The sequence below is a fragment of the Meriones unguiculatus genome, chromosome 7 (assembly GCF_030254825.1).
Source record: "Meriones unguiculatus strain TT.TT164.6M chromosome 7, Bangor_MerUng_6.1, whole genome shotgun sequence".
NCBI classification, from domain to species: Eukaryota; Metazoa; Chordata; class Mammalia; order Rodentia; family Muridae; genus Meriones; species Meriones unguiculatus.
Window position 1 is genome coordinate 62742716 of NC_083355.1, and position 27290 is coordinate 62770005.

The 27290-nt window shown below is 41.4% G+C and overlaps 1 protein-coding gene across 1 annotated transcript in view; it reads left to right on the plus strand.

Moving 5' to 3' along the window:
• The window catches only part of Ttc6 (tetratricopeptide repeat domain 6), a 224040-nt gene that overhangs the window by 149342 nt on the left and 47408 nt on the right, over window positions 1–27290 (plus strand). Inside the window, exons 16-20 of the mRNA XM_060387540.1 lie at window positions 3782–3951; window positions 6650–6770; window positions 8247–8397; window positions 24576–24658; window positions 27142–27218. Of these exons, the coding sequence (XP_060243523.1) occupies window positions 3782–3951; window positions 6650–6770; window positions 8247–8397; window positions 24576–24658; window positions 27142–27218 (602 nt within the window). The remainder of the gene's footprint in view (window positions 1–3781; window positions 3952–6649; window positions 6771–8246; window positions 8398–24575; window positions 24659–27141; window positions 27219–27290) is intronic.

Below are 27290 nucleotides of genomic sequence, written 5' to 3' on the forward strand. Positions count from 1 at the left end.
AATAACCTGAGATGGATTTGTGTTATTTCTTCACCAGCCACCTTTTCTATCTTCTGCTTGCCTAAATGTTATATTTTACCTACTGATCTGGGAAATGGAAAATGCTAACCATGCAGGACTGACAAAGTTCCCCTATTAAAATGCCGCTTGTTTCCTCATCCATTAATCATTAACTTGGTTGCTCTAAGTTTTCGCTTAGGACCTAGAGCTCCAAAAGTGTTAATAATGACTATTTGCTTTATCTAAGCCTTTTTATTCATATGGAGAAATGGCATTTAAGGTTCCCCACCTTGCCAATTTTGCTAATTGCCTGACTCTTATTAACAAATTGATGTCAATGATTTTATTAATAATAGGAATTTTAATATCTTGATGTCAGTGATACCACTTTTTTGCTAACAAAATTGTAGTGGTTATAATTTCTGAGCCATTTATTTTTTTTATTTTCCATACTCCATTTATTTTTTAGTTACTTCAAAAAGATAGTCTTTTATTCCCTCCCCAAATTATGTTCATATGATTTATTTGCAAGCTGTTCATATTAATCGACTTTCTAATTTTGAAGAATAAATGGCTTTTGGACATTATACTTTTTGATGAGATATTAAAAATACACTTAATTTTGTTTTGTTTTAAGGTTTTGTCATTACTATTTCACATTGAGATAGGCCAGTGGTTTTGTAATCTGAATTAAATTTCAGAACTTTTCTACTTTATGAAAATGAAGTAAGTCTCTCGTCTTCTCTTACAAGCAGATGCCCTTTGAATTTGATGTGAGACTCTGCTGGTAAGGTCGAAATCTGGCACTTCTGGGTGGCCTCTGAGCTCAGGCTAGGATGAGGGATTCCCTTTCTCAGTGGGGTTCTCTCTTCACCTGATCTAGGGAACCCCAGATTCCATAAGGAGTGTCACATAGCCCTCAGGGAAGATTACAGGCCTGATCCTTTCCTGATAAGAAACCTGTTCAGCAAGCATCTTGGGATTGCTAGGAACACCCACCCTATACTAGTGAGAGTCTTGGCTTTCAGCCAATGACCTTTAATTGTACCTGAAGTTCTTTCTCTACCCATAAACTAATTAAGTACTATGTTTTGCCTCTTGTAATAGGACTGTGCTACTACATGTAAATGAGATACTATAAATTAAGTATCCTTAGCCCTCTAGCTCTAGTTCCAGCAAATCAAACACATTCACCCTTCGATCCCCTCCTAGTGCCAAAGTTTGTAAGTCTTTGATTCACAAAATAAATATCTCTTGCTCCACTCCTCCACCATGGCCACCTGAGATTCAGCATTTTTTTCTGGGGAAGAGAGGGCTTTTTTTTCCTTCCTGGAAATTCACCTCCAAAATCCCAGAGCTTGGCTTTTGGTCAGGACAGCTGGAGCATGACCACCATGAGCTTGGTGTTGACCACCAGTAAAGTACCTGCCAGGCCTGGACTGGCCTCCATGCCTACCAGAACTGCATCTCACTAGACCTGCCTTCAGGCCCACTAGCTCTGAGCTTTGCCAGGCCTGTGTTGACCAAGCAGGTACAGGCTTTCTCCGCACCCCTGCCGTAAGTACAACAGCTTAACCAAAGAGCTATAACATTTGGGTACCCTCACAGCTTTCTGGAATCCCCGAGTTTTCACAGAAGTCTGATACCGACAATCTCATCGTAAAAGAGCAACTGTAGCACCCAGTAGAAACGTCATTTCCATCTCTCTCAACAGCATAGCAAGAGTGGGAGCCTCACCTAGTGCATGAGCCTCACTTTGATTACTCTGTCTGTTTCTGAGAGAAATGGAACCTTTGATCTTGGGGTTCCTATGTTCTTTATGCAGAAGCTGACAGCCAAGTCCCAGACTACTGCTGGAGAAGGAGCGACAATTTGGCATGTTCTGTTCTTTGAAAATTAGAGGATCTCACCTCTAAAATTACCCAACTCATGTCCAGTAGAGGTCTTTCAAACGCAAAAGGCATCTTGAGACCCTTGAAGACTGAATACTTCATCTTTAAAATTGTCTTGGTTCATGTCCTAACAAATCAAAATCATATATTTATTTTTTGAGACAGAATCTCTACGTAGCCCTGAATGACAAGTTATAACTTGCCACATAGACCGTTGATCCTCCTGCCTCTCCCTCCCAATTTCTGGGACTGAAAGGCCTGTGCCACCAACCCAGCTTTATCTCACTAGTCCTGCCTTCAGGTCTTACAGGATCAACCTTTTGAGGTGCTCTCACAGCATGCAATCAGTCCATGTGAATTCTCCAAGCACACGGCTGCTGATGCTACTTTTTTTTTTTTGCATTTATTTATTTTACATCTTGGTAGGATGTTCCCCTCCCATCCCTCCTCCAAGCCCCTCCCTTTCCCCTCTCTTCCCTTCCTTCTCACATACCCCTTTCTTTCTTCTCAGAGTGGGGGAGACTTCCACTGCTATCAGCCCACCTTGAGGTATCATCTTCTTCTGTTGAGGCCGGACAAGGCCATCCAGTTAGTGGAAAGGGACCCAAAGATGGCCAACAAAGTCAGAGACAGCCCCTGCTCCTGCTGTCCCACACAAGGACAAAGATGCACATCTGTTAAATATGTGTGGGGGGCCTAGGTCTGTCACACGGGTGTCTCTGGTTGGTGGTTCAGTCTCTGTGAACTCCTATGGGTCCAGGTGAGCTGATTTTGTAGGTTTTCTTGTGGTGTCCTTGACCCCTCTTGCTCCTTCAATCCTTCCTCCCCATCTTCCATAAGATTCCCTGAGCTCCACCTACTGTTTCACTGTGGGTCTCTGCATCTATTTTCATCAGCTGCTGGATGAAGCCACTCAGGTGACTGTTATGCTAGCCTCCTGTCATCAAGTATAGCCGAATATTATTAATAGTGTCAGTGGTGGGCTCTCTCTCATAGGATGCAACTCAAGTTGGGCCATTCACTGTTGGGCTGGGTTTAATGTGTTGTGTGTGGGTTGGAGGCCCCTTCCTTCCATTAAAAGTCCCCTTGGTTATAGGAGGTGACCACTTCAGGCTCTATATCCCTTGCTCCCAGAAGTCTCAGCTAGGGTCACCACCATAAACTCCTGGGAGCCTCCTGTGTCCCAGAGATGACCCCCCGTCCTGTTTTCAGTCCTTTCTCCCATCCCTCCCCTCCTTTTCCCAAATCTGATCCCTCCCCACATCCTCACTCATCCAGTTCCCTCCTCCATCTACTTCAGATGCTGCTTTCGTTCTTACTAAATCAGTATTTGATTCAATCCCTTTGAGTTCATACTGGAATACTTAATATCCTATCCCTGGAGTGATGAGCTTTGACTTCCACAAAAACAAAGATCATTAGTCTCAAAAGCTTTTCTCAGCCATCTCCCTTTGCTAATGGGCTAAAGACAAATGCTTTACAATAACAGATGTGTCATTGTGATAAGACAAGTCTGTCTCATAATACTTTGAACTAACCTTCATATTTTCCTACTCCAATCCTTTTTTGTGCAAATATTGCTCCTTTCACTAAAAATAAAATGAACATCCAGAATAGATCAATAATACAGAATTTTAAAAGGTGTTTTAAAAAAGTTGTCTCCCCTGTAAAAGAAATTAGATGAAGCTTAATAACCAAGAAGCTGCCTTACAAACACAACTAATTATGTAACAAAGAGTCCGTATAAAAAGTTTATGTTGTTTTGAGAGCAACATCACAACTAAGCTCCATTAAAAAGCAAAGAGAAACAATTAGACATTAGGTGATAAGTTTAATAAAAAGAGAATGCCTATTTTGCAGTGCACATTCAAATGCTTTTCTTTTTCTAGGACAAACCGAGGGAGAGCGTATTTTAAAAGGCATTTTTATAAACAGGCAACCGAGGACTTTTCTGTTGCCATCCACTTGGATCCCAACAATTGGCTAGCGCTGTACTACCGAGCCTGCTTATTTAGAAAGAGTAATCCACTGAGAGCACTGCAGGACTACAGCGTGTCAGGTACTCAGCTGTGTGAGAGAGTCTGACATGAGCTGCAGCAGCTCCGCTTGCTAGAGGGGAATGCTCATGTTTGTTCACGAATGTGATATGGAGATTACTGTGTAGTACTGTGGATAGTCACATGCTTAAACACTTGTTTTGTGTATGTGTGTTGTTGATGTGTCTGCACACACGTGTAGGGACCAGAGGACATCTTCAGGAGATGACTACTTTTTGTCTTTTATTCTTTTCTCTCTCTAATTCTTTTAAATTTTATTTATTTAATTTTTGAGACATGGTCCTTCACTGGCCTCATTGAACAGGCTAGGTTTTGTGGTCAGCAAATCTAGGGGTCCACTCTCCTCACCCACCCCCTTAGTGAGATTACCAGCAGCAATGCTACCAGGCCAAGCTTCCCCAGCCCCGTGGATTCTGGGGCTAGAACGCAGGTCCTTGTGCTCCAAGGCAAGCACTTTACTAGGACATCATTCCATCACCTTAAATGCCCCATATATGCTGAAAGGAACCTCATGCTGCATGTCTGTCTCCAAGGGTTCTTGGAAAGCAGGGATGAAGACTGCTGTTCACTTTTCTCTTTATCTTTACATCTAATTTCTGGCCATAGCTGACTCCATCTTGGCCTCTCCCTTGCCTGCTGTGGCCTTTGTTCTCTCTGATTTGCACCTTCTCAGTTCACTCCTCAATTCCCAGTGTCGTGTCAAAGCAAATGAGCCTTCTGTATGAATGGGACTCTGTCCCCTAATGCTTTAGGTTTGAAGAGTTCTGTGAGCCAATCTGACTCCACTGACCTGGTCCATCCAGAGAATCCTTTCCTCCTTATTCTTTCTCTAAAAGCTTTACTCTCACATTCCCCCATCAGCCTCCCATCTTGGAAGCTGTCATAACAATTCAAAATCTCTACAATTGAATTATTCGGAGCAAACTGGCTCTATTTTAGCCGTAACCATTTCCTTTACATTAACCCAAGGATTTAAATAATCCACTATTAGAACAAAGCTCTATGCTAATGATGTTTGGCATTTATGGGAAACTTCAATACTTTCTGAGCACTGTTCTAGGTACTAATATATAGAATACTTCAGTGAATACTCAAATAATGATACAAAGAATTTACTATCTAAATTTTACTGATAAAAACAAAGTCTAGTGTAGTTACATCACACGAATAATTTTTCTATAAGAATAATTTTTCTTCCAGTATCACAGGAAAGCTTTTCCTAGCTCAGCCAATCACAATGTAAATTGAACAGTGAGGTTGCCTTCATGTTATTGATTATTTGCTTCAGTAGCATGGCCATTGCTAACAATGGCTAAAGCTTCTCAAATTTAGTATGGAGGTGCGTGTACGTGTGAGTGTGAGTGTGAGCATGTGTGTGTGTTTGTGTTTGTATGCGTGTGTGTGAGCATGTGTAAGTGTATGTGTGAGAATCTGAGCATGTGTGAGGGTGTGTGTGTGTGTGTGTGTGTGTGTGTAAAGTCTAACCTCTCAATCCAGAATGGACTTGAAAGCTTAGATAACTTGCATTGACTCTTATAAGAACCTGCACAATTCACTATCATGTGAACCACAAAGAGGGTGTTAGTAACCAAAAGACTTGTGAGGTGACCTCTAAGCTGGGTCCTGGTGAGGGACACTCATCTGAAGTGGAGGTTATTTTTGTCCACTTGTTTCTGCTCTTTGAGATATATACAGTCAAGCTGCCCATCTCATTTCTGTGTTCTGCCTTAAATAGCCTCTTGGAAGCTGCTTAGCTTTAAAGGTGAGGAGATCTGACATGTGCCATATGCCTTGTTCTAGACCAGCACTACCACTCCTGATCTTTGGTTCTTTTGTTTTGTTTTTGCTTTTAATTATTTTTATTTTTATTAGTTACAGTTTATTCACTTTGTATCCACCCTGTACCTCCCCTCCCAATTCTACCCACCCTCTTTCCCCACCCATGCCCCTCCCCCAGTCCATTGATAAGGGAGGTCCTCCTCTCCTTTCCTCTGATCCTAGTCTATCAGATCACATCAGGTGTGGCTGCACTGTCTTCCTCTGTGGCCTGGTAAGGCTGCTCCTCTTCCTCAGAGGGAGGTGATCAAAGAGCAGGCCAGTCACTTCATGTCAGAGACAGTCCCTGTCCCATTACTATGGAGGCCACTTAGACATTGAACTGCCTTAGGCTACCTCTGTGCAGGGGTTCCAGGCCATCTCCATGAGTGGTCCTTGGCCCGAGTATCAGTTTCAGAAAAGACCCCTGTGCCAGACTTTTTGGATCTGTTGCTCTCCTTGTGGAGCTCCTGTCTTCTCCAGGTCTTACTATCTCCCACTTCTTTGTGATAACACCAAGCCACTGTGAGCAAGAGCACCCTTCCATCAGCTGTTAAATTCTAGGCCTGCCTTTGCCATAGACTTATATCTTAGTTTGTGTCAGTGTGCTGTTCCCCTTTGGCTTTGACCACTTATTTGTAAAATGAGTGGAATGTCTGAGTTTACCACCAGCTCTAATAAATTTGTGAGTCATAATAGCCACTGAATGACTAGTTAGCATTTTTTTAAAAAATTTATTATTATTTTCCACCCACCAAATGGGCACAGTCATCATAGATAACATTGTTTATGGAATGTTAAATAAACATAAGCAATAGGAAGGCTGTAGTCTCAAATGAAACTCATAATTGTTTAGAAACCGAAGTGTATGTTTTGTATCTTCAGCTCTCATAAATGATGGCTATGAGAATCTTAATTGCTTTCTACATCGGGGCATACTTTACACACAACTAAAACATTGGATGCTGGCAGTTTCTGATTTTGAAACTGTTATTTTTCTTGAAAGGTATGTCTTTTCATATTTATTTCAGTATTGTATGAAATCAGGAAGAAAATAAAAGGAAGCTTTACCTCATTAATGATAACATTGTAGAAAATGAGATTGTAATTATAAAGTCACACTAGAATTAGAATAACGCTAAAATAAGGTTACTGCTAAAATAAGACTTTCTCATTTCAGTTGTTTTGCAAAATTTAGAGGTTGAATAGATTTAAGAAAATTTAAGTCCATGGCTGTCAAGTTCAAAAGTGAAAAAGGAGAGATAAGACTGTAGGCCTCTGAGGAGCACAGTGGTTCCTTTTGTGCTAGCCAGGCAGAGTGTTGTTTGGGAGGTGTAGCCAGAGGGTCGTGGAAGAGCCTCAGTTCTGCAACAGACTGCTTCCATGGCAGGGGCTACAGAAGACATAGTTTTCTTGTCTTAATGCAGAAACACTGAACAAAGTAATATGTAAGGTCATTTCCATACTAAAAAAAAAGTCACTTGATTAAGGAGAGAAAACAACTTTTCTTTGATATTGAAAACCAGTTTAATAAATATTTATGTGTAGAGGGTTTTTATTTTTTTTAACCTGAAATCACCAAACCTTAGAATGATTCTTTTTCACAGTTAGGGCCCATGGCAAAGATTTTTTGAAAAAAAAAAAATTCTTTTATTAACTACAATTTATTCATTTTGTATCCTAGCTATAACCCCCTCCCTTATCCCCTCTCAATCCCACCCTTCCTCCCTCTTCTCCTCCTATTCCCCTCCCTCAGTCCACAGATAGGGATAGGGAGGTCCTCCTCCCCTTCCATCTGACCCTAGCCTATCAAGTATCATCAGGACTGGCTGCATTGTCTTCCTCTGTGGCCTGGTAAGGCTGCTCCCCCCTCAGGGGGAGGTGATCAAAGAGCCAGCCACTGAGTTCATGTCAGAGATAGTCCCAGTTCTCATTACTAGGGAACCACTTGGACACTGAGCTTCATGGGCTACATCTGTGCAGGGGTTCTAGGTTATCTCCATGCATGGTCCTTGGTTGGAGTATCAGTCTCAGAAAAGATTCCTGTGCCTAGAGATTTTGGTTCTGTTGACAAAGACTTTTGAGCTGAGAAACAATCATCATTGATTCAAGGTAACTGAAGAGTCAAGTTTTGCTAAGAGTCAAGGAGGAGACTTTACTATTTCTGCTTCCAGTAGAGACCCCGTAATTGTTAATTCACTACAAAGTCTTTTTATTAATAATGTTCCAACTTTTATTGAAAATTTTTTTCATACAATATATCCCAATCATGGCTTCCCCTCCCCTACCTCCTTCCAGGTCTTCCCCACCTTCCCAACCAAGACACTTATTTTTTAAGGTCACATAGTGAACTAATTTCATTTCTTTAGTAGAGCATAAATAATATCTAATTGCAATTGATTCATGTATTTCATTAGCTTTTATAGCTGAAAGCATTGGAAATACATTTAAAGTTTTAATTAATTTTTTCTTTTTTGTTTAGAAGCGCTACTGTGGCTTACATAAATATTGGCCTTGTATACCTGCTACACCTGGATAATTACACCGAAGCCTTTTGGTGGTTTTCTGAGGCAATTAGAATTGATCCTTTATATATCCAAAGCTATCTTTGTAGAGCAGAAACCTATCATAAGGTATTTAAGACTTGGGATTTTTTTTTGAGTTTAAAATATTTGAATTTTTGGAATATTTATCTAATTTCCATAGAGGCTCATAGATTTATAAACAATAGCTATTAAGCATATGCAGTTACCTGTTATTAGCTGTTTACAAAGCCTCTATTGATGAGGCATCCATTCTCATTTTATAATATCTCTAGTACATGTTTAATTCTCAATACAAAACAACATATAGCTATTACAGTCAATGTATTTTATGCAAATAATAATACATGATCAGGAAGTGTCTGAGAATCATATCTTCAAAGTGCCTGTAATTTTATTTGCTGGTCAAACTACTGTTAGCCTTTTGGAATTTGTTGGTCTAATTCCGTGTATTTGTTTGTGTGTGTGCATGTACTGGCAAGAATAGGGTATATATAGAATGATGGCCTAATAACTAACAACTTTTTTAAATTTAATTTTTTACAATTTTTATCAATTAAAAATATTAAATTTTAATTTAAGTTCTAAATTTAAAAGCATGTAACAAATTCTTAGTAACTCAATAATTAGTATGTGTCTTACAGCCGTAACCAGACCTGACCTCCCACAGAACACAACATTAGCTTTTATCTCTGATGAAAATGCAGATACACCTCTGGCCTATTTCCTACAAACTGCTCTGCCCAAGAGGCTACTTCTTTCCTAGGATGTTTGCAATGGCCTCTTCATCTTCTTGTTTCTGCTCTTTACTGCTTTTGGTGGAACTATTATAGAAGTGATTGTGCCAGAAAATAAGTCAGGCTTTTACTTTTATGCTTAAAAACAACGAGGCCAGGCACGTCACTAACTTTCCACCCTTGTTCATGCGTATCTCTGGATATATCGGTTTCAATCATAACATGCTGAATTATGCTGTGATTAAAAATGAACAAAAAAAACAAACAAAAAACAAAAAATGCCTTCCAAAGTACCTTACTAAAACAGCAAAGACTTATTTCTTGTTCTTTTTTCATTTGTTATTATTAGCAATTTATTTGCTTTGTATCCCAGTTCTATCCACTCTCCCATCTCCTCCTGGACCCACCCTCACTCCCTCTTCCTATGCTATCCTTCTTCCCTAGTCCACTGATAGGGGAAGTCCTCCTCCCCTACTTTCTGACCCTAGCTTATCAGGTCCCATCAGGACTGCCTGGATCCTCTTCCTCTGTGGGGTGACTAGGTTGTCCCACCAGGGAGAAGTGATCAAGGAGCAGACAACCAAGCTCATGTCAGAGATTCTGTCTTCTCCCATTACTAAGGAACATACATGGAGAATGAGATGACTATGTGCTCCATCTGAGCAGGGGTGTTGTCCTTTCTATGTATGTTTTTTTATGCATCGGTATCTGCAGTCCCCTAGGGCCCTGCTTATTTTTGGCTTTGTTGGTCTCCTTTTGTGGCTCCTTTCCCCTCCAGGTCCTTTTATATTCCCCTCCTTTTATAAGGCTTCCTGTGCTCTGTCCAAAGTTTGGCCGTGAGTCTCTGCATCTGCTTCAATACCCTGCTGGTTGGAGTCTTTTAGAAGAGGAGATCTGTGGTAGGCTCTAGTCCCTCCAGTTCCCTCTCTTCTCCTGCTTCTGGTGTCTATTCTGTTTTTCCCATCTGGATGAGAATTAAGGATCTTGTCATTTAGCTTCTTTAGGTCTGTAGATTTTAGTATGTTTATCCTATAGAGCAACAGTAATAAATACGGCATGGTACTGATATAGATTGAAGGATCAATGGAATTGAATGGAAGATCCAGAAATAAACCCACAAACCCGTGCACACTGATTTTTGACAAAGAAACCAAAACGATACAATGTAAAAAAAAAAAAAAAGATGGCATCTTCAACAAATGGTGCTGGTCTAACTGGATGTCTACATGTAGAAAAATGCAAATATATCCACACTATCACGCTGCACAAAAGTAAAGTCCAGGTGGATCAAGGACCTCAACATAAAACCAGACACACTAAACCTGTTAGAAGAAAAAGTGGGAAAGAGTCTTGAACTCATTGGCACAGGAGACAACTTCCTGGACAGAACACTAAGAGCTCAGTCTCTAAGATCAACGATCAAAAAAATTGAACCTCATGAAACTGAAAAGATGCTGTAAAACAAAGGTCATGGTCAACAGAACAAAATGAGAGCCTATAGAATGGGAAAAGATCTTCACTAACCTTACATCTGACAGAAGGCTAGTATCCAGAATATACAAAGAACTCAATAAGTTAAACAGCCAGAAAGAAAGCATGGACTTTGCACTACAGCAGGGGAGGTTCAGGTAGCTCTGTGGCACAGAGTATAATGCACTGGGCTTCCAGTGATGACATAAAATGGGAGTGTTTCCTTAAAGGTAAAACTTTCAAGAGAGTTCCAAGGTGTGCATCAGGGTAAATTAACTTGAAAGAAGAATAGCTACAAAAGAGATTTCAGGCTATCTTTTTTTTCAAAACTGAGCACCCGGGGAAGTGTTTCTAAGGGTTAGACTTGAAGGCACATGGAGGCCACTGCTTTTATGGTCCAGTGAGACCAAATCATATATTGAGCTGGAAGTACATTCACATTGTCTGTGTAGTACTGGTTGTGCTGGCATGCAAAATCTAAGAGCAAGATGACTGTCAAGGCTTGCACCAAGGTACCAGAAGGCTGCTGAGCAGGCAACGGGTAGCATGAAGCTCCAGCATCAGTTGTGTTTGAAGCGCTGAAGGGAAAGCTCAAGTTGTAGTAGAAACTTTACAATATCGGAGATGTTTCACTAAGGAAACATCCGGGTACAAGTGCAGCTTCCTAGGAAAGAGACTGCATGTGCCCAGGCAACAGAGCTGGAGGGGTAGGGCGACCCAAGCTTTTTGGAGCGTAAAAGAGGCAATCCAAGCGTTGGGCATGAAGCATAGAACTTGGTATTTGAGGTGCTCCTTCTCAGCTTTGCTTTGGTCTGATTGGTTTCTTGCTCGATCCCATTCATCTTGTTGGAAGGGGAATGTTTACTCTGCACCACTGCACAGGAGAAGCGCAGGAAAAACTTTCCTGGGTCTCGGGTAGGACCAAGTGTGTGGAGCCAAGCATGGAATGTTATGGTTTAAATGTGAAATGCCTCCCATTAGCTTGTATATTTGGACACTTGACTCCCAGTTGATGGCGCTATTCCTTTATTATTATTATTATTATTATTATTTTTCAATGCAGTTTATTCAGGAACCTTGAACAATCATCTGACCCTGGGGAAAGCCAGCCCACAGCTTAAATAGCCTCTGGGTAGCCAACCCAGGCGTGCCACGGGGCAATGCAGATAGGTCCACATACATGGAAGCAAGCCAGATTCTCAGCCTTAGCCAAATGTGGAGTTGTTCGTGACAGAGAGCACTCACCATCGGGAAGGTGGAAGGCAGAAACCATCTCCATCTTTAAGGCACGGCATTACGCAGCTCTCTACAGTTCCCCCTTTTTGTTTTAGATGCATCAGGCAAGAGTAGAGGTCTGATCTCTGATATTAGAAATAAATTGGGACTTTGTACTGATGTTCATTTAGGTGTCATCCACCCACAGAGCATCAAACCCGTCCGATACCTTTTTCTCAGAGGTGGGACCTGGGGCATCAACCCGCATGCAATCAGACATGCTCTTCTCTGGGTCGAAAGCAGCTGACCCTGAGTGCAGTGCTTAGCCTCGCATCCTGAGCATAACATTTTAGCTTTTTATGGTAGCCAACCATGCTTGGGGAGACTGTCCTGCTTCAATGGCTGTAAAGGCCTGAATGATCATGGCTGCATTACGCTGTTGTGAGACTCTAATCTTGCATATATACCACAGGCAAACCAAGGAGACCAACACCAGAAGGCCTGCTAATGCTCCCCTGCCCGCCCATTCCTTCAGATGATTCATGTCTGCAGCAATCCATGGTGATAATCCTGTGGCTAGTCCTGCGTCCACTCTGGTAGAATTTACTGTGATAATGGCCACTCTCAGCTGCTCCATCGTAGTATCGAATTCTCCAGTCCAATTACCTAAAATATAGGTAGACAATTGTTTAGACAGATTTGCAGCACAGGAAAAATTCTCATGTTGTATGCTAGTGACACAAAGTCCAGCATACTTTCATTGACAGCCAGGTTGAGCCATTTGCCATAGGCTATCAATTTGCTCCTGCACGAGGTCAATCCTCTGATTGAACACCATCAAGCCTCCTTTTAGTTGAGCATTAATTCCTTTTTGTACATCTAAGGCATGAGCTACATTGGCTAAAAAATTATTCAGGGTCTGAGCAGTCTGCACAGTATGACTCATGGCTAATGTCACGGTGGTAGCTCCAACAGCTGCCAATGAGATGGCAGTAACAGTGGCGGCTGTAGTTCCAAGATCCCTTTTCTGTCTGAAGAGAGTCATAGCGTGAGGGGCATCAACGGGCACAGGCACCCAGCGAGGCATGCGAGTAACCAGGGCATACCTAAATTCGCTAACATTCCAGCATTGGGCAAAAAAGCAAGTATCATCACCACAATTACTTGGCTCTATCTGGCTAATAATGAATAAAAATGGGGGATATAAACAAACAGGTGCGGGCTTATAGGAAATATTATGAGAAGCCTTAACCCCTCGTTGGAACATCTTGCATCAGTTCTAGAACTAGCAGTGGTGGTGTCCGAGGTCTGAGTAGGTTCAGGAGACCATTGCCCCCAGGGGCGAGACGTGCTCCATGTAAATTGACTAACTCCATGTTTTGCTCCACTTTTGAAAGTCATTTAAGGTTCTTAAATTATTTTCCCCCCCATTTTTTTTAATTTTTCCTCAATTACACTTTATTCATTCTGCATCCCCCTATAAGCCCCTCCCTCCTCCCCTCCCAACCCCACCCTCCTTCCTCCTTCTTCTTGCATGCCACTCCCCAAGTCCACTGATAGGGGAGGATCTCCTCTCCTTTCTGATCTTAGTCCATCAGTTCACATCAAAAGTGGCTGCATTGTCCTCTACTATGGCCTGGTAAGGCTGCTCCCCCACAGGGGGAGGTGATCAAAGAGCAGGCCAATCAGATTATGTCAGAGGCAGTCCCTCTTCACATTACTATGTAACCCAATTGGACTCTGAACTGCCCTGGGCTACATCTGTGCAGGGGTTCTGGGTTATCTCCAAGAATAGACCTTGGTTGGAGTATGAGTCTCTGGGAAGTTCCCTGTGTTCAAATTTTCTTGTTCTGTTGCTCTCCTTGTGGAGACCCTGTCCTCTCCAGCTCTTACTATTTCCCAGTTCTTACATAAAATTCCATTTACTCTGCCCAACACTTGCCCATCAGGCTCAGCATCTGCTTTGATAGTCTGTAGGGCAGAGGCTTTCAGAGGCCCTCTGTGGTAGGTTCCTAGGTTGTTTCCTGTTTTCTTCTTCTTGTGATGTCCATCCTCTTTGCCTTTCCGGATGGGGATTGGACATTTTAGTTAGGGTCCTCTCTCTTGCTTAGTTTCTTTAGATGCACAGGTTATAGTGGGTTTGTCCTATGTTGTATGTCTATATGAGTGAGTATATACCATGTGTGTCTTTTTGCTTCTGGGACAACTCACTCAGGATGATCCTTTCCAGATCCCACCATTTACCTGTAAATTTCATGATTTCCTTATTTTTCATTGCTGAGAAATATTCCATTGTGTAGATGTACCACAATTTCTGCATCCATTCTTCAGTTGAGGGGCATCTGGGTTGTTTCCAGCTTCTGGCTATTACAAATAAAGCTGCTACAAACATGGTTGAGCAAATGTCCTTTTTGTGTACTTGAGCCTCTTTTGGATATATGCCCAGGAGTGGTATGGCTGGATCATGGGGAAGCACTATTCCTAGTTGTCTGAGAAAGCACCAGATTGATTTCCAGAGTGGTTGTACAAGTTTACATTCCCATCAGCAGTGGAGAAGGGTTCCCCTTTCTCCACAACCTCTCCAGCATGTGTTGTCACTTGAGTTTTTGATCTTAGCCATTCTCATGGGTGTAAGGTGAAATCTCAGGGTTGTTTTGATTTGCATTTCCCTAATGGCTAGTGAGGTTGAGCATTTCTTTAAGTGCTTCTCTGCCATTCGATATTCCTCTACAGAGAATTCTCTTTTTAGCTCTGTTCCCCATTTTTTAAGTGCATTACTTGGTTTGCTGCTTTTCAGCTTCTTTAGTTCTTTATATATACTGGATATGAGTCCTCTATCAGATAAAGGGTTGGTGAAGATTCTTTCCCAATCTGTAGGCAGTCGCTTTGTTTTGGTGATGGTCTCCTTTGCTTTGCAGAAGCTTTTCAGTTTCATGAGGTCCCATTTATTGATTGTTGCTCTTAGAGCCTGTGCTGTTGGTGTTCTGTTCAGGAAGTTTTCTCCTGTACCAATGAGTTCTAGGGTATTCCCCACTTTTTTTTCTAGCCGATTTAATGTGTCAGGTTTTATGTTGAGGTCTTTGATCCACTTGGACTTCAGTTTTGTGCAGGGTGATAAGTATGGATCTATTTTCATTTTTCTACATGTAGACATCCAGTTGGACCTGCACCATTTGTTGAAGATGCTATCTTTTTTCCATTGTATGGTTTTGGCGCCCTTGTCAAAGATCAGGTGTCCATAAGTGTGTGGGTTTATTTCTGGGTCCTCTGTTCTGTTCCATTGATCCACCATTCTGTTTCTATGCCAGTACCATGCAGTTTTTAAAACTGTTGTTCTATAGTACAACTTAAGATCAGGGATGGAGATACCTCCAGAAGATCTTTTATTGTAGAGGATTGTTTTAGCAATTCTGGGTTTCTTGTTATTCCATATGAAGTTGAGAATTTTTCTTTCCAGGTCTGTAAAGAATTATGTTGGTAATTTGATGGGCATTGCATTGAATCTGTAGATTGCTTTTGGTAAAATGGCCATTTTTATTATGTTAATCCTGCCAAGCCATGAACATGGGCGATCTTTCCATCTTCTCATATCTTCTTCTAATTCTTTCTTCAGAGACTTGAAATTTTTTTCATACAAGTCTTTGACTTCCTTGGTTAGGGTTACTCCGAGGTACCTTATGTCATTTGTGGCTATTGTGAAGGGTATTGTTTCCCTAATTTCTTTCTCAGCCCTTTTGTCTTTTGTATATAGGAGGGCTACTGATTTTTTTGAGTTAATTTTGTATCCAGCCACTTTGCTGAAGGTGTTTATCAGCTGTAGGAGTTCCCTGGTAGAGTTTTTGGGGTCACTCACGTATACTATCATATCATCTGCAAATAGTGATAATTTGACTTCTTCCTTTCCAATTTGTATCCCCTTGATCTCCTTCAACTGTCTTATTGCTCTAGCAAGGACTTCCAGAACTATGTTGAAGAGATATGGAGAGAGTGGGCAGCCTTGTCTTGTCCCTGATTTCAGTGGGATTGCTTTAAGTTTCTCTCCGTTCAGTTTGATGTTGGCTATAGGTTTGCTGTATATCGCCTTTACTATATTTAGATATGTGCCTTGTATCCCTGATCTCTCCAAGACTTTAAACATGAATGGATGTTGGATTTTGTCAAATGCTTTTTTAGCATCTAGGGAGATTATCATGTGGTTTTTTTTCTTTCAGTTTGTTAATATGGTGGATCACATTGATGGATTTCCGTATATTGAACCACCCCTGCATACCTGGGATGAAGCCTACTTGGTCATGGTGGATGATATCTTTGATGTGTTCTTGTATTCGGTTTGCGAGTATTTTGTTGAGTATTTTTGCATCAATGTTCATAAGGGAGATTGGCCTGAAATTCTCTTTTTTTGTTGGGTCTTTGTGAGGTTTAGGTACCCAGGTGACTGTGGCTTCATAGAATGAGTTTGGTAATGTTGCTTCTGTTTTGATTTTGTGGAATAGTTTGAAGAGAACTGGAGTTAGCTCTTTTTTGAATGTTTGGTAGAATTCTGCACTGAAACCGTCAGGTCCTGGGCTTTTTTTGGATGGGAGACTTTTGATGACTGCTTCTATTTCCTTGGGAGATATAGGACTATTTAATTGATTTACCTGGTCCTGATTTAGCTTTGGTAAGTGGAATCGATCAAGAAAATTGTCCATTTCATTAAAATTTCAAATTTTTTTGCATATAGACTTTTGAAGTAAGTCCTAATGATTGCTTGGATTTCCTCAGTGTCTGTAGTTATGTCCCCATTTTCATTTTTGATTTTTTGATTTGGATGGTGTCTTGCTGCCTTTTAGTTAGCTTGGCTAAGGGTTTGTCTATCTTGTTGATTTTCTCAAAGAACCAGCTCTTGGTTTCATTGATTCTTTGAATTGTTTTATTTGTTTCTAATTAATTGATTTCAGCCCTGAGTTTGATTATTTCCAGCTGTCTGCTTCTTCTTGGTGTGTCTGCTTCTTCTTTTTCTAGGGTCTTAGTGAGCCATTAAGTTGCTTGAATGTGCTGTCTCAAATTTCTTCTTGAAGGCATTTAGTGCTATGAACTTTCCTCTTAGCACTGCTTTCATTGTGTCCCACAAGTTTGGGTATGTTGTGTCTTCATTTTCATTGAGTTCTAGGAAGATTTTAATTTCTTTCTTTATTTTTTCCCTGACCCAGCTGTCTTTTAGTATCAAGTTGTTCAGTTTCCATGTATGTGTAGGCTTTTTGCTATTTTTGTTGTTACTGAGGTCCAGCTTTATTCCATGGTGTCAGACAGGATACAAGGGATTATTTCAATCTTCTTGTATCTGTTGAGGCTTGCTTTGTGACCAACTATGTGGTCTATTTTGGAGAAGGTTCCATGAGGTGCTGAGAAGAAGGTAAATTCTTTTGTGTTTGGGTGTAAGGTTCTGTAAATGTCTGTGAGGTCCATTTGATTCATGACCTCTGTTAGAGATATTGTTTCTTTGTTTAATTTCTGTTTAGTTGACCTGTCCTTTGTTGAGAGTGGGGTGTTGAAGTCTCCCACTATTAGTGTGTGGGGATCTATGTGTGGTTTAAATTTTATCAATGTTTCTTTCACAAATGTGGGTGCCCTTGTATTTGGGGCATAGATGTTCAGGATTGTGATGTCTTCTTGGTGGAATTTTCCCTTGATGAGTATGAAGTGTCCTTCCCCATCTCTTTTGATTAATTTTGGTTGAAAGACTATTTTATCAGATATTAGAATGACTACTCCTGCTTGCTTCTTGCGTCCATTTGCTTGAAAAGCTGTCTTCCATCCCTTTACCCTCAGGTAATGTCTATCTTTGTGACTTAGGTGTGTTTCTTGTATACAACAGATTGCTGGGTTTTGTTTACACATCCATTCTGTTAGTCTGTGTCTTTTCATTGGAGAATTAAGTCCATTGATGTTGAGAGAGATTAATGACCAGTGGCTGTTAGATCCTTTGAATTTGATGTTGGCTGTGGTCATACGGTTGTGTGCTTGGTTGCTTTTTGTTTTACTGAAGTGCGGTTATTTATTTTCTGTGTTTTCTTGAATGTAGCTAGCTTTCTTGGGTTGTATTTTCCCTTCCAGTGTCTTCTGTAATGCTGGATTTGTTTGTAGGTATTGTTGAAATTTGTTTTTGTCATTGAATATCTTGTTTTCTCTGTCTATGAGGACTGAGAGTTTTGCAGGGTATAGTAGCCTGGGCTGACATCTGTGTTCTCTTAGGGTCTGCAGGATATCAGTCCAGGCCCTTCTGGCTTTCATAGTCTCTGTTGAGAAGTCAAGTGTGATTCTAATGGGTTTGCCATTATATGTTACTTGGCCTTTTTCTCTTGCAGCTTTTAGTATTTTTTCTTTGTTCTGTATACTTACGGTTTTGATTATTATGTGGCGGGAGGATTTTCTTTTCTGGTCTAATTTATTGGGTGTTCTATAGGCCTCTTGTATTCTTATTGGTCTCTCCTTTAAGTTGGGGAAATTTTCTTCAATGATTTTGTTGAAAATATTTTCTGGGCCTTGGTGCAGGGAATCTTCTTTTTCCTCTATTCCTATTATTCTTAGGTTTTGTCTTTTTATGTTGTCTTGAATTTCTTGGACGGTCTGTGTCAGGAATTTTTTAGATTTAACATTTTCTTTGACAGATACATCTATTTCTTCCATTGTATCTTCCACACCTGAGATTCTTTCTTCCATTTCTTGTAGCCTATTGGTTATGCTAACCTCTGTAGTTCCTGCTTTCTTCCCTAAGTTCTTTCTCTCCACAATTTCTTCCATTTGTGTTTTTTTTTAATTTTTCCAATTCTATCTTCAGGTCTTGAGCTATTTTGTTGGTTTCCTTCCCCGGTCTGACTGTATTTTCATGTTTTTCTGTCAATTCCTTCAGGTGTTTGTTTGAACAATCCACTGTTTCTTTTATTTCATTCAGTGATTTAAGCATTTCCTCTCTAAAGGCCACAGACTGTTTGGCTGCAGCTTCCTGTATTTCTTCACGGATGGCCATAATCTCCTTGTCTTTAATTTCCTCCATTTCTTTACGGATAGCCATGATCTGTTTGTTTTTATCTTCCTCTAATTCTTTTCGTATTTTATTTGTTTCCTCTGTTATCTTCTTCATGAGCATAGATGTTAGGTCATCTCCTTGAATTTCATTTATGCTGGGGTGTCTAGGGCTATTTGCCCCTGGATAACTGGGTTTTGGAGATGCCATATTGCTCTGGCTTTTGTTGGTTGGACTTTTACGCTGTCCTCTACCCATTGGGCTATCTTAGTTGTTTGAATTTAGTTTCTGGTTGTTCCTGGCCTCTTGTAGTGGAGAGAATCCCTTTGTCAGGAAGATGGTTTTTCCTGAAGGAAGCCTTTCCAGCTCTTTGGGTATAGTCACTGGATGTCCGGTGTTTTTCAGGAGTTGCTACAGCTCACCTCAGGCCTAGAGACCTGGGTAGTAACTGTGGTCCTGATTAGTCGAGAGGGCTCTCCTCTCACTGGGAGAAGTCCTGGAGACAGTTGCCCTCCTTCTGGGTTTCTTGCTGTAAATTTAGTGATCAACTGCTGTAACCTGTGTGTCCTGTGGTTTGGTCGGTTTTGTTAGGGATAACTGGTTGCCCCCTGGAGCAGTATCTGGGGGGTTGATCTCAGGGTTCCCGGTCTTTTGTAGGTCTGAGTTTGGGGCTTTGTGCCCCAGAACCCAAGAGGTAATTTGTGGAAGGTGAGTACTGCTCTGGTGTCTTGGGGCGCACAGTTCTGCCTGTAAGGTGTATTTGGTACAATGCAGGCCTCTGGGCTGGTGGAGCGTGCGCCCGCCTGCTAGTCTTCGGAAGCTGAGTTTCTGATCACTCTGTGCTCCCCGTTTGGGCCGAGATCTGTGATGGCTGGGCGTACTCACCTGTCTGCAATCTGCAGGCTGCTAGACTTTCCCTAGGTGACCCCAGCAGCACGGTTTCTTCCTTCCCTGTGGGGTCCTCTCTGGACAGGGGTTCCCAGTCCCTGTTGTACTGGGGCGCACAGCTTGTCTGTACCGCTGAGCTGAGAGTGCAGATCTCTGAGCGGCAGGAGCTCAGTTGTGTTGGCGGTGGGTGCCCGCCGTCCTAGCGACCTTCCGGGGATAGACTGGGTGAACCGTGATCAGTCTGGCAACTTTGCTTCCCAGTGGGGTCCCCCCGCGGCTGGGACTCCCAGCCTCAGGCACCCTTGTGCTCACGGATCAGCCTGGGAAAGTGATTGGGACATGGACGTTTGCGGCTCCAGCCCAGAGACACAAAGCCCGTGTTACCCGGGATTTCTTCCTGGTTCTGGCTGGGTAGCCGTGAGTGGACCAGACCGATTCCCACACCGTGGGAGCCTCCCTTCACCTGGGAAACACGATTGATGTAGTTTCAAGGCCCAGAGTTCAGTCTCCTGGTCTCTGCATGGCAAGTGCTGTCCTGCTTCTCAAACGCGGTGCTCTCCCGGCGCTGCCATCTTGGCTCCCCCCAATGGCGCTATTCTTGGAGACTGGGTACTCTTCGTGACATGAAATCTCCCTGGAGGAAGTCCATCCCCGCATGGTTCTTGGTGTTTCATATAAATAATTTTAATTTTTTTATATTAATCACAGGTTATTTACTTTGTATCCCAGCCATAGCCCCATCCCTCATTCCCTCCCAATCCCACCCTCCATCCTCCATCTTCTCTCTGCCCCTTTCCAAGTCCATCAATAGGGGATGTCCTCCTCCCTTTCCATCTGAACTTAGCTTATCAGGAATCTTCAGGACTGGCTGCAATGTCCTCCTCTATGGCCTAGCAAGGCTGCTCTTCCCTCAGGGGTGGGGAGAAGGTAAAAGAGCCAGCCACTGAGTTCACATCAGAAATAGTCCCTGTTCCCTTACTAGCGAATCAGCTTGGATACTGAGCTACCATGGGCTACATCTGAGCAGGGGTTCTAGGTTATATTCCAGGAACAGAAAGACATACATGGTATATGCTCACTTACAGTGGATACTAAACCTATAAGATAGGATAAACATAATGAAATCTATACACCTAAAGAAGATAAACAAGAAAGAGGACCCTGGGTAAGATGATCAATCCTTACCTAGAAAGACAAATGGGATGAATATTAGAAATAGGAGAAAACAAGTAACAGGACAGGAGTCTGCCGCAGAGGGCCTCTGAAAGACTCTACCCAGAAGGGTATCAAAGCAGATGCTGAGACTCATAACCAAACATTCGGCAGAGTGCAGGGAATCATATGAAAGAAGGGGGAGTTAGTATGACCTAGAGAGGACAGGAGCTCCACAAGGACCAAATATGTCAGGGCACAGGGGTCTTTTATGAGACTGTTTCTCCAACCAAGGACCATGTATACCTAGAATCCCTGCTCAGATGTAGCCCATGGTTGCTCAGTATCCAAGTGGGTACCCTAGTAATGGGAACAGGGACTATTTATGACCTGAACTCAATGGTGGGCTCTTTGACACACACCCCCACCCTGAGGGAGGAGAAGCCCTCCTAGGCCACAGAGGAGGACTTTGCAGCCAGTCCTGAAGATACCTGATAAAACAGGGTTGGATGAAAGGGGAGGAGGTCCTCCCCTATCAGTGTACTTGGAAAGGGGCAGGGAGGAGATGAGAGAGGGAGGGTGGGATTGGGAGGGAATGAGGGAACGGGATACAGCTGGGATGCAAAGTTAATAAACTGTAACTAATATTAAAAGAAATTAAAAAATTAAAAATAATATAGGATAAACATACTAAAATATGTTCACCTATAGAAGCGAAGCAAGACAAAGTACCCTGGGTAAGATGAACAATCCTCACTCAGAAAGGCAAAGGGGATGGACATTAGAAGAGGAAGAAAACAGGAAACAGGACAGGAGCCTACCCCAGAGGGCCTCTGAAAGACTCTACCCAGAAGGGTATCAAAGCAGATGCTGAGACTCATAGCCAAACTTTGGGCAGAGTGCAGGGAATCTTATGAAAGAAGGGGGAGATAGAAAGACCTGGAGGGGACAGGAATTCCACAAGGAGAGCAACAGAACCAAAACATCTGGCCCAGGGGGCTTTTCTGAGACTGATACTCCAAACAAGGACCATGCATGGCAATAACCTATAACCCCTACACATATGTAGCCCGTGGAAGCTCAGTGTCCAAGGGTACCCTAGTAATGGGAACAGGGATTGTCTCTGACATGGACTCAGTGGCTGGCTCTTTGATTACCTCCCCCTAAGGGTGAGGGCAGCCTTGTCAGGCCACAGAGAAAGACAGTACAGCCAGTCTGGATGAGATCTGATAGGCTAGGGTCAGATGGAAGGGGAGGAGGACCTCATCATCAGTGGACTTGGAGAGGGGCATAGGAGGAAAAGAGGGAGGGAGGATGGGATGAGGAGGGAATGATGGAAGGGTCTACAGCTGGGATACAAAGTGAATAAACTATAATTAATTAATATAAAAATTAAAATTAAAATAAATAATTTATACATGGAAATGATTTATACAAACAAATATATATATGGAAATAAATATAACTGAAACAGTGCAAACTACTTGAAGAAAACAGTGGGTAGAATAAAGAGGGAATCCAAAGAAAGGAAGTTTGCTTAAACAAATTAGAGCACTCCTGTGGAAATTTGGGGCTAGTACTTCTTAAACTGCCCTTGTTCCAGCTGCACAATTAATGAGCTAGTGACATGTTCACATTGCCATACTTGGTTGTACCAACTGTCCAGATCAGTATTAGTTACTTTTCTCAGTCCTGTGATATAATTCTTGAGAAAGCATTATAAGACAGGAAGGAATCGATTTGACTTGTGGTTTGAAGACCGAAAAGTCAATCATTGTGCAGAACAGATAGTACGAGGCTGCCCCATGATAATCAGTGTTTGAGGCTGGGGTACCTCTCAACAAAACAGGCCAGGCAGCAGAAATCTGACAGGAAGTGGGGTCAGAATATAAAACACCAAGAATACTGAGCTACCATGGGCTACATCTGAGCAGGGGCTCTAGGTTATATCCATACATGGTCCTTGGTTGGAGAAACACCCCTGTGCCCTGATATATTTGGTCCTGTGGAGCTCCTGTCCTCTCCAGCTCATATTAACTCCCCCTTCTTTCATATGATTCCCTGCACTCTGCCGAATGTTTGGTTATGAGTCTCAGCATCTGCTTTGATACACTGCTAGGTAGAGTCTTTCAGAGGCCCTCTGCGGTAGGCTCCTGTCCTGTTTCTTGTTTTCTCCTTCTTCCAGTGTCCATCCCATTTGTCTTTCTAACTGAGGATTGACCATCTTAGCCCAGGTCCTCTTTCTTGTTTATCTTCTTTAGGTGTACAAATTTTAGTATGTTTATTCTATCTTATAGTTCTAGTACCCATTGTAATTGAGTATATACCGTGTGTGTCTTTCTGCTCCTGGGATACCTCACTCAGGATGATCTTTTCTAGATTCCACCATTTGACTGCAAATTTAATGCTACCTGAACAGAACTCCAACAGCACAGGCTCTAAGATCAACAATCAATAAATGGGACCTCATGAACCTGAAATGCTTCTGTAAAGCAAAGGACACTGTTGTCTGAATGAAACAACAGCCTATGGACTGGGAAAATCACCAACCCTATATCTGACAGAGGGCTGATATCCAGAATATATAAAAAACTAAAGAAGTTAAAAGGCAATGAATCAAGCAATCCAATTAAAAAATGGGGTACAGAGCTAAACAGAGAATTCTTTGTAGAAGAATACAGAATGGGAGAGAAACACTTAAAGAGATGCTCAATGTCCTTAGCCATCAGAGAGATGCAAATCAAAAAGGCCCTGAGATGTCACCTTACACTCATCAAAATGGCTAAAATCAAAAACTCAAGTGACAACATCTGCTGGAGAGGTTGTGGAGAAAGGGGAACCCTCCTCCACTCCTGGTGGGAATGTAAACTGGTACAACCACTTTGGAAAACAATCTGGCACTTTCTCAATTAGGGATAGCGCTTCCTTAAGACCCAGCTCTACCACTCCTAGGCATATATCCAAAAGATGCTTAAGTACACAACAAGGACATTTGCTCAACCATGTTTGTAGCAGCTTTATTTGTAATAGCCAGAATCTGCAAACAACCCAGGTGTCCCTCATTTGAGGAATGGATACAGAAATTGTGGTACTTTTACACAATGGAATACTACTCAGCAATTAAAAACAAGGCAATGTGTAGTGCTTTATTGGCAACATCTTTAGTGGTAGTTTGTCTCTTAATGTGTTGAAATGCAAGTTATGTTTCTGTGACCATTAATAAGGATAGAATGAATTTGACTTTCCATATGAATGTGAAGAGGACCTCTTTTTCACACCACTCATTTGTTTTGTTTAATCCATTCACTTACTCATTTTGTTTCAAGTCTGTTTCTTTACCTTATTTGTAAAGTGGAATTTACTTTTTATATTGCTTTTTGCATACTAGTTTATTAACTATGTGAAATTTAACATTTAAGACAAATAATTTAAAAACAAAGACTACATATTATAAGATTTCTTGTCTGAATTTATGAATTTTGTTTGCTTTGGTGAGTTAAGAAAATCATCTATTTTTTTTGTATTTATAAACACACATATACAATGATTAATGAAAAAAAGAGGACATGAATTTGAAAAAGATGAATAGTATAAGGGAGGATTTAAAGTTTAGAAAGGGAAGGAAAATGATATAATTTTACGATATCAAAAATAAAAGAAATTATTTAAAATAAGCAGAAAGGAAAATCAGTTATAATTGGGTAAGTTTCTACAAAAATCTGCAAGAAATTGGGGGCTAAACACCAAAAAGGAGATGATTGCTTCAACTGGAATACACATTTCTGTCTATCACCCAACAGCTGCATACATTGAAAAAGGCAGTAAATGAATTATCTCGTGCTATCCACCTCCAGCCTGATGCCATCCAGTTATATATAATAAGGTATGAGCACAGAAATTGAATTCTTCTTGGGATAACTGTATATCTTAGCAAACGCCCGGGGTTCCTGTGTTTATTCTTTCACTCTCCTTATTTTGCACTTAGCCTCCAAACAATGTCTATCTTTTAACATTTTTTCTTAATTTTAATTAAACATTAATGTAATCATATCGCTGCCTTTTCTGTACTCTAACACTAAATTACAGTTTCTGAAAGTGATGCTCCTTAGATGACTTGCTAAGCAGTTAGCATATGTCACCTTAATGTAAGGTAGGACCCTTTAAGCATTGGCTCTGTTTGTAGCCACAGACGTAATAAATAGAACCCTGTGCCAATTCAGTGAAAAAAAAAATGACCCTCAAAATTGTATTCCAAATTTAGTAGAGTTTGCTATGGAGACATTTTGTAAGATATTATTGCCAAAACTATAATCTCTCAAGATTAATAGGCCTGGAAAAATGCAATGGACATCTTCTGGTAAATACGTATTTTGTGTTTTAAAATTAAACCACATTTCAGAAATTTATATGAATATTTCTTCCCTTTCTGATCTGTTTAACTCTTTCGTTTTAATGTCACATTTCCTAAGTTATTTCTTTTAGCATAATTCCAAGTTATTTTGTTTCTTTGGACTTCTAAAAACTGTAATTTTGCCATGCATGGATGGTAAGCCTTTAATTCCAGCACTTGGAGGCAGAGGCAGGAAGGTTTCTCTGAGTTCAAGGCTAGCTTCGTCTACATAGCAAATTCCAGGACAGCCAGCACTACATAGAAAGTCCCTGTCTCAAAATATCAAAGGCTAAAAATGAACAAACAACTTTATAATTAAAAAAATAACTCTGTGTACACTTACATAAATGGATGAATATTTTATAATTATAAAAAATTAAGTAACATTATAGAAACTTTAGAGATTATCATGGAAGAGCTGGGTGGAAAGAATTTAAGCTCTGGAACATAGGGAGAAGGATTGTGAAATGCTGTCTTCTGGGCATAATACAGTTTCAGTCACAACCACAGAGCAGGTGTGGCTGCCTACAATGAGCCTGCACAAGACTGGGCTTATCAAAGGTCAGTAATGATTCAGAGCAGGAAGAACACTCATTTCTTTCAACTGGGCACCCAACTGAGTTCTAAGCTCATGGTCACATGGAGGAGGCTAGTTAAAAGTCTCTTAGTCTTTTTGTTTATTTTGTTTTCTGACAGGGTTTCTCTGTGTAGCCTTGGCTGTCCTGGACTTACTTTGTTGACCATACTGGCTTCAAACTCACAGAGATCCACCTGCCTCTGCCTCCTGAGTGCTGGAATTTCAGGCACGAGCCAGCTCATCCAGGTTAAGTCTGTTAGTCTTAATAGCAATTCTGGTTGACACTCCTAGTAGCAGAGGTCATGGAGATTGAAGAGGACACCCTTAAACTAGACAGGACTCCTAGTGGAGGGAGGGGAACACCAACCCACCCACAGAAACTTAGACCTGAAATTTTCCCTGCCTACAAGATATGTGCAGGGATACAGATAGAGAAGAGACTGAGGGAAGGTCCAACCAATCCCTGGCCCAGTATGAGACTCACCCCATTAGAGAGAGAACCCTCACACTATTAATGATAGTCTGCTACACTCACAGACAGGGGCCTAGCATAGCTGTCTGCTGTGAGGCTCCACCCAGCAGCAGATTGAAACTGATTTTGAGACTCACAGCCAAACATTGGGCAATGTGTAGGGAGTCTTGTGGAAAATTGGGTGGAAGGATAAAAGGTCCTGGACGCGACAGGAGTTCCACAAGAAGACGAATGGAGACAACTAACCAGGACCTGGAAGGGCTTGCAGAGACTGAAGCACAAACCAAGATCCATGCATGGATTGGAACTAGGTTTTCTACACAGATATAATGATGGACAGCTCAGGCTTCATGTGGGTTCCATAGTAAGGGGAATGAGGGCTGTCTCTTACATGGATTCTGTTGCCTGCTTTTTGATTCCCCCTGCCCTGGCAGGATTGCTTCACCAGGCCAGAAGGGAAGAGGATGGGCACCGTTCTGATGAGAGTTGATGAATTGGGATGGGTGGGTACCAGGGGTGGGCTCCCATTTTCTGAGGGATAAGGGATGGGGTGAGGGGAGAAGATGAAGGGAGGGTGGTATCGGGAGGAGAGAAGAGTGGAGGCCAAGATTAGGATGTAAAGTGAACAAATAAATAAATTAATTAAAATTTAGTTTATAATTAAATTAACTAATGAAAAATTTAAACAACAGCAACAGCAGCAGCAGTAACAATAACAGCAAAGCAAAAAAAGACTGAGTGTGAGACAAGGGCTTTCGGAAGAGCAGGGGCAAAGTGCGGTAGAAGGAGTGGGAAAAGTGTGGAGGTTATATATATATACCTTATACATGCATGAAGTCTGCAAAGAACGAACTTAGTGAAAGTTTTAAAATCCCACAGAATACTTACCCTCCACCTGCTTAGAATAAAAGCTATCATTTCTTCCAGAGGACAGTATCTTCTTATCATGAAGTGTTTTGATCTTGCCAAGTTCACTATTTATCAAGTAGCAGAAATGAACAAAGGTAAATATAATTAATTCAAAATAAAAACGTTATAGAAGATTTTTTTTAATTTTACTATTTGTTATATCTATG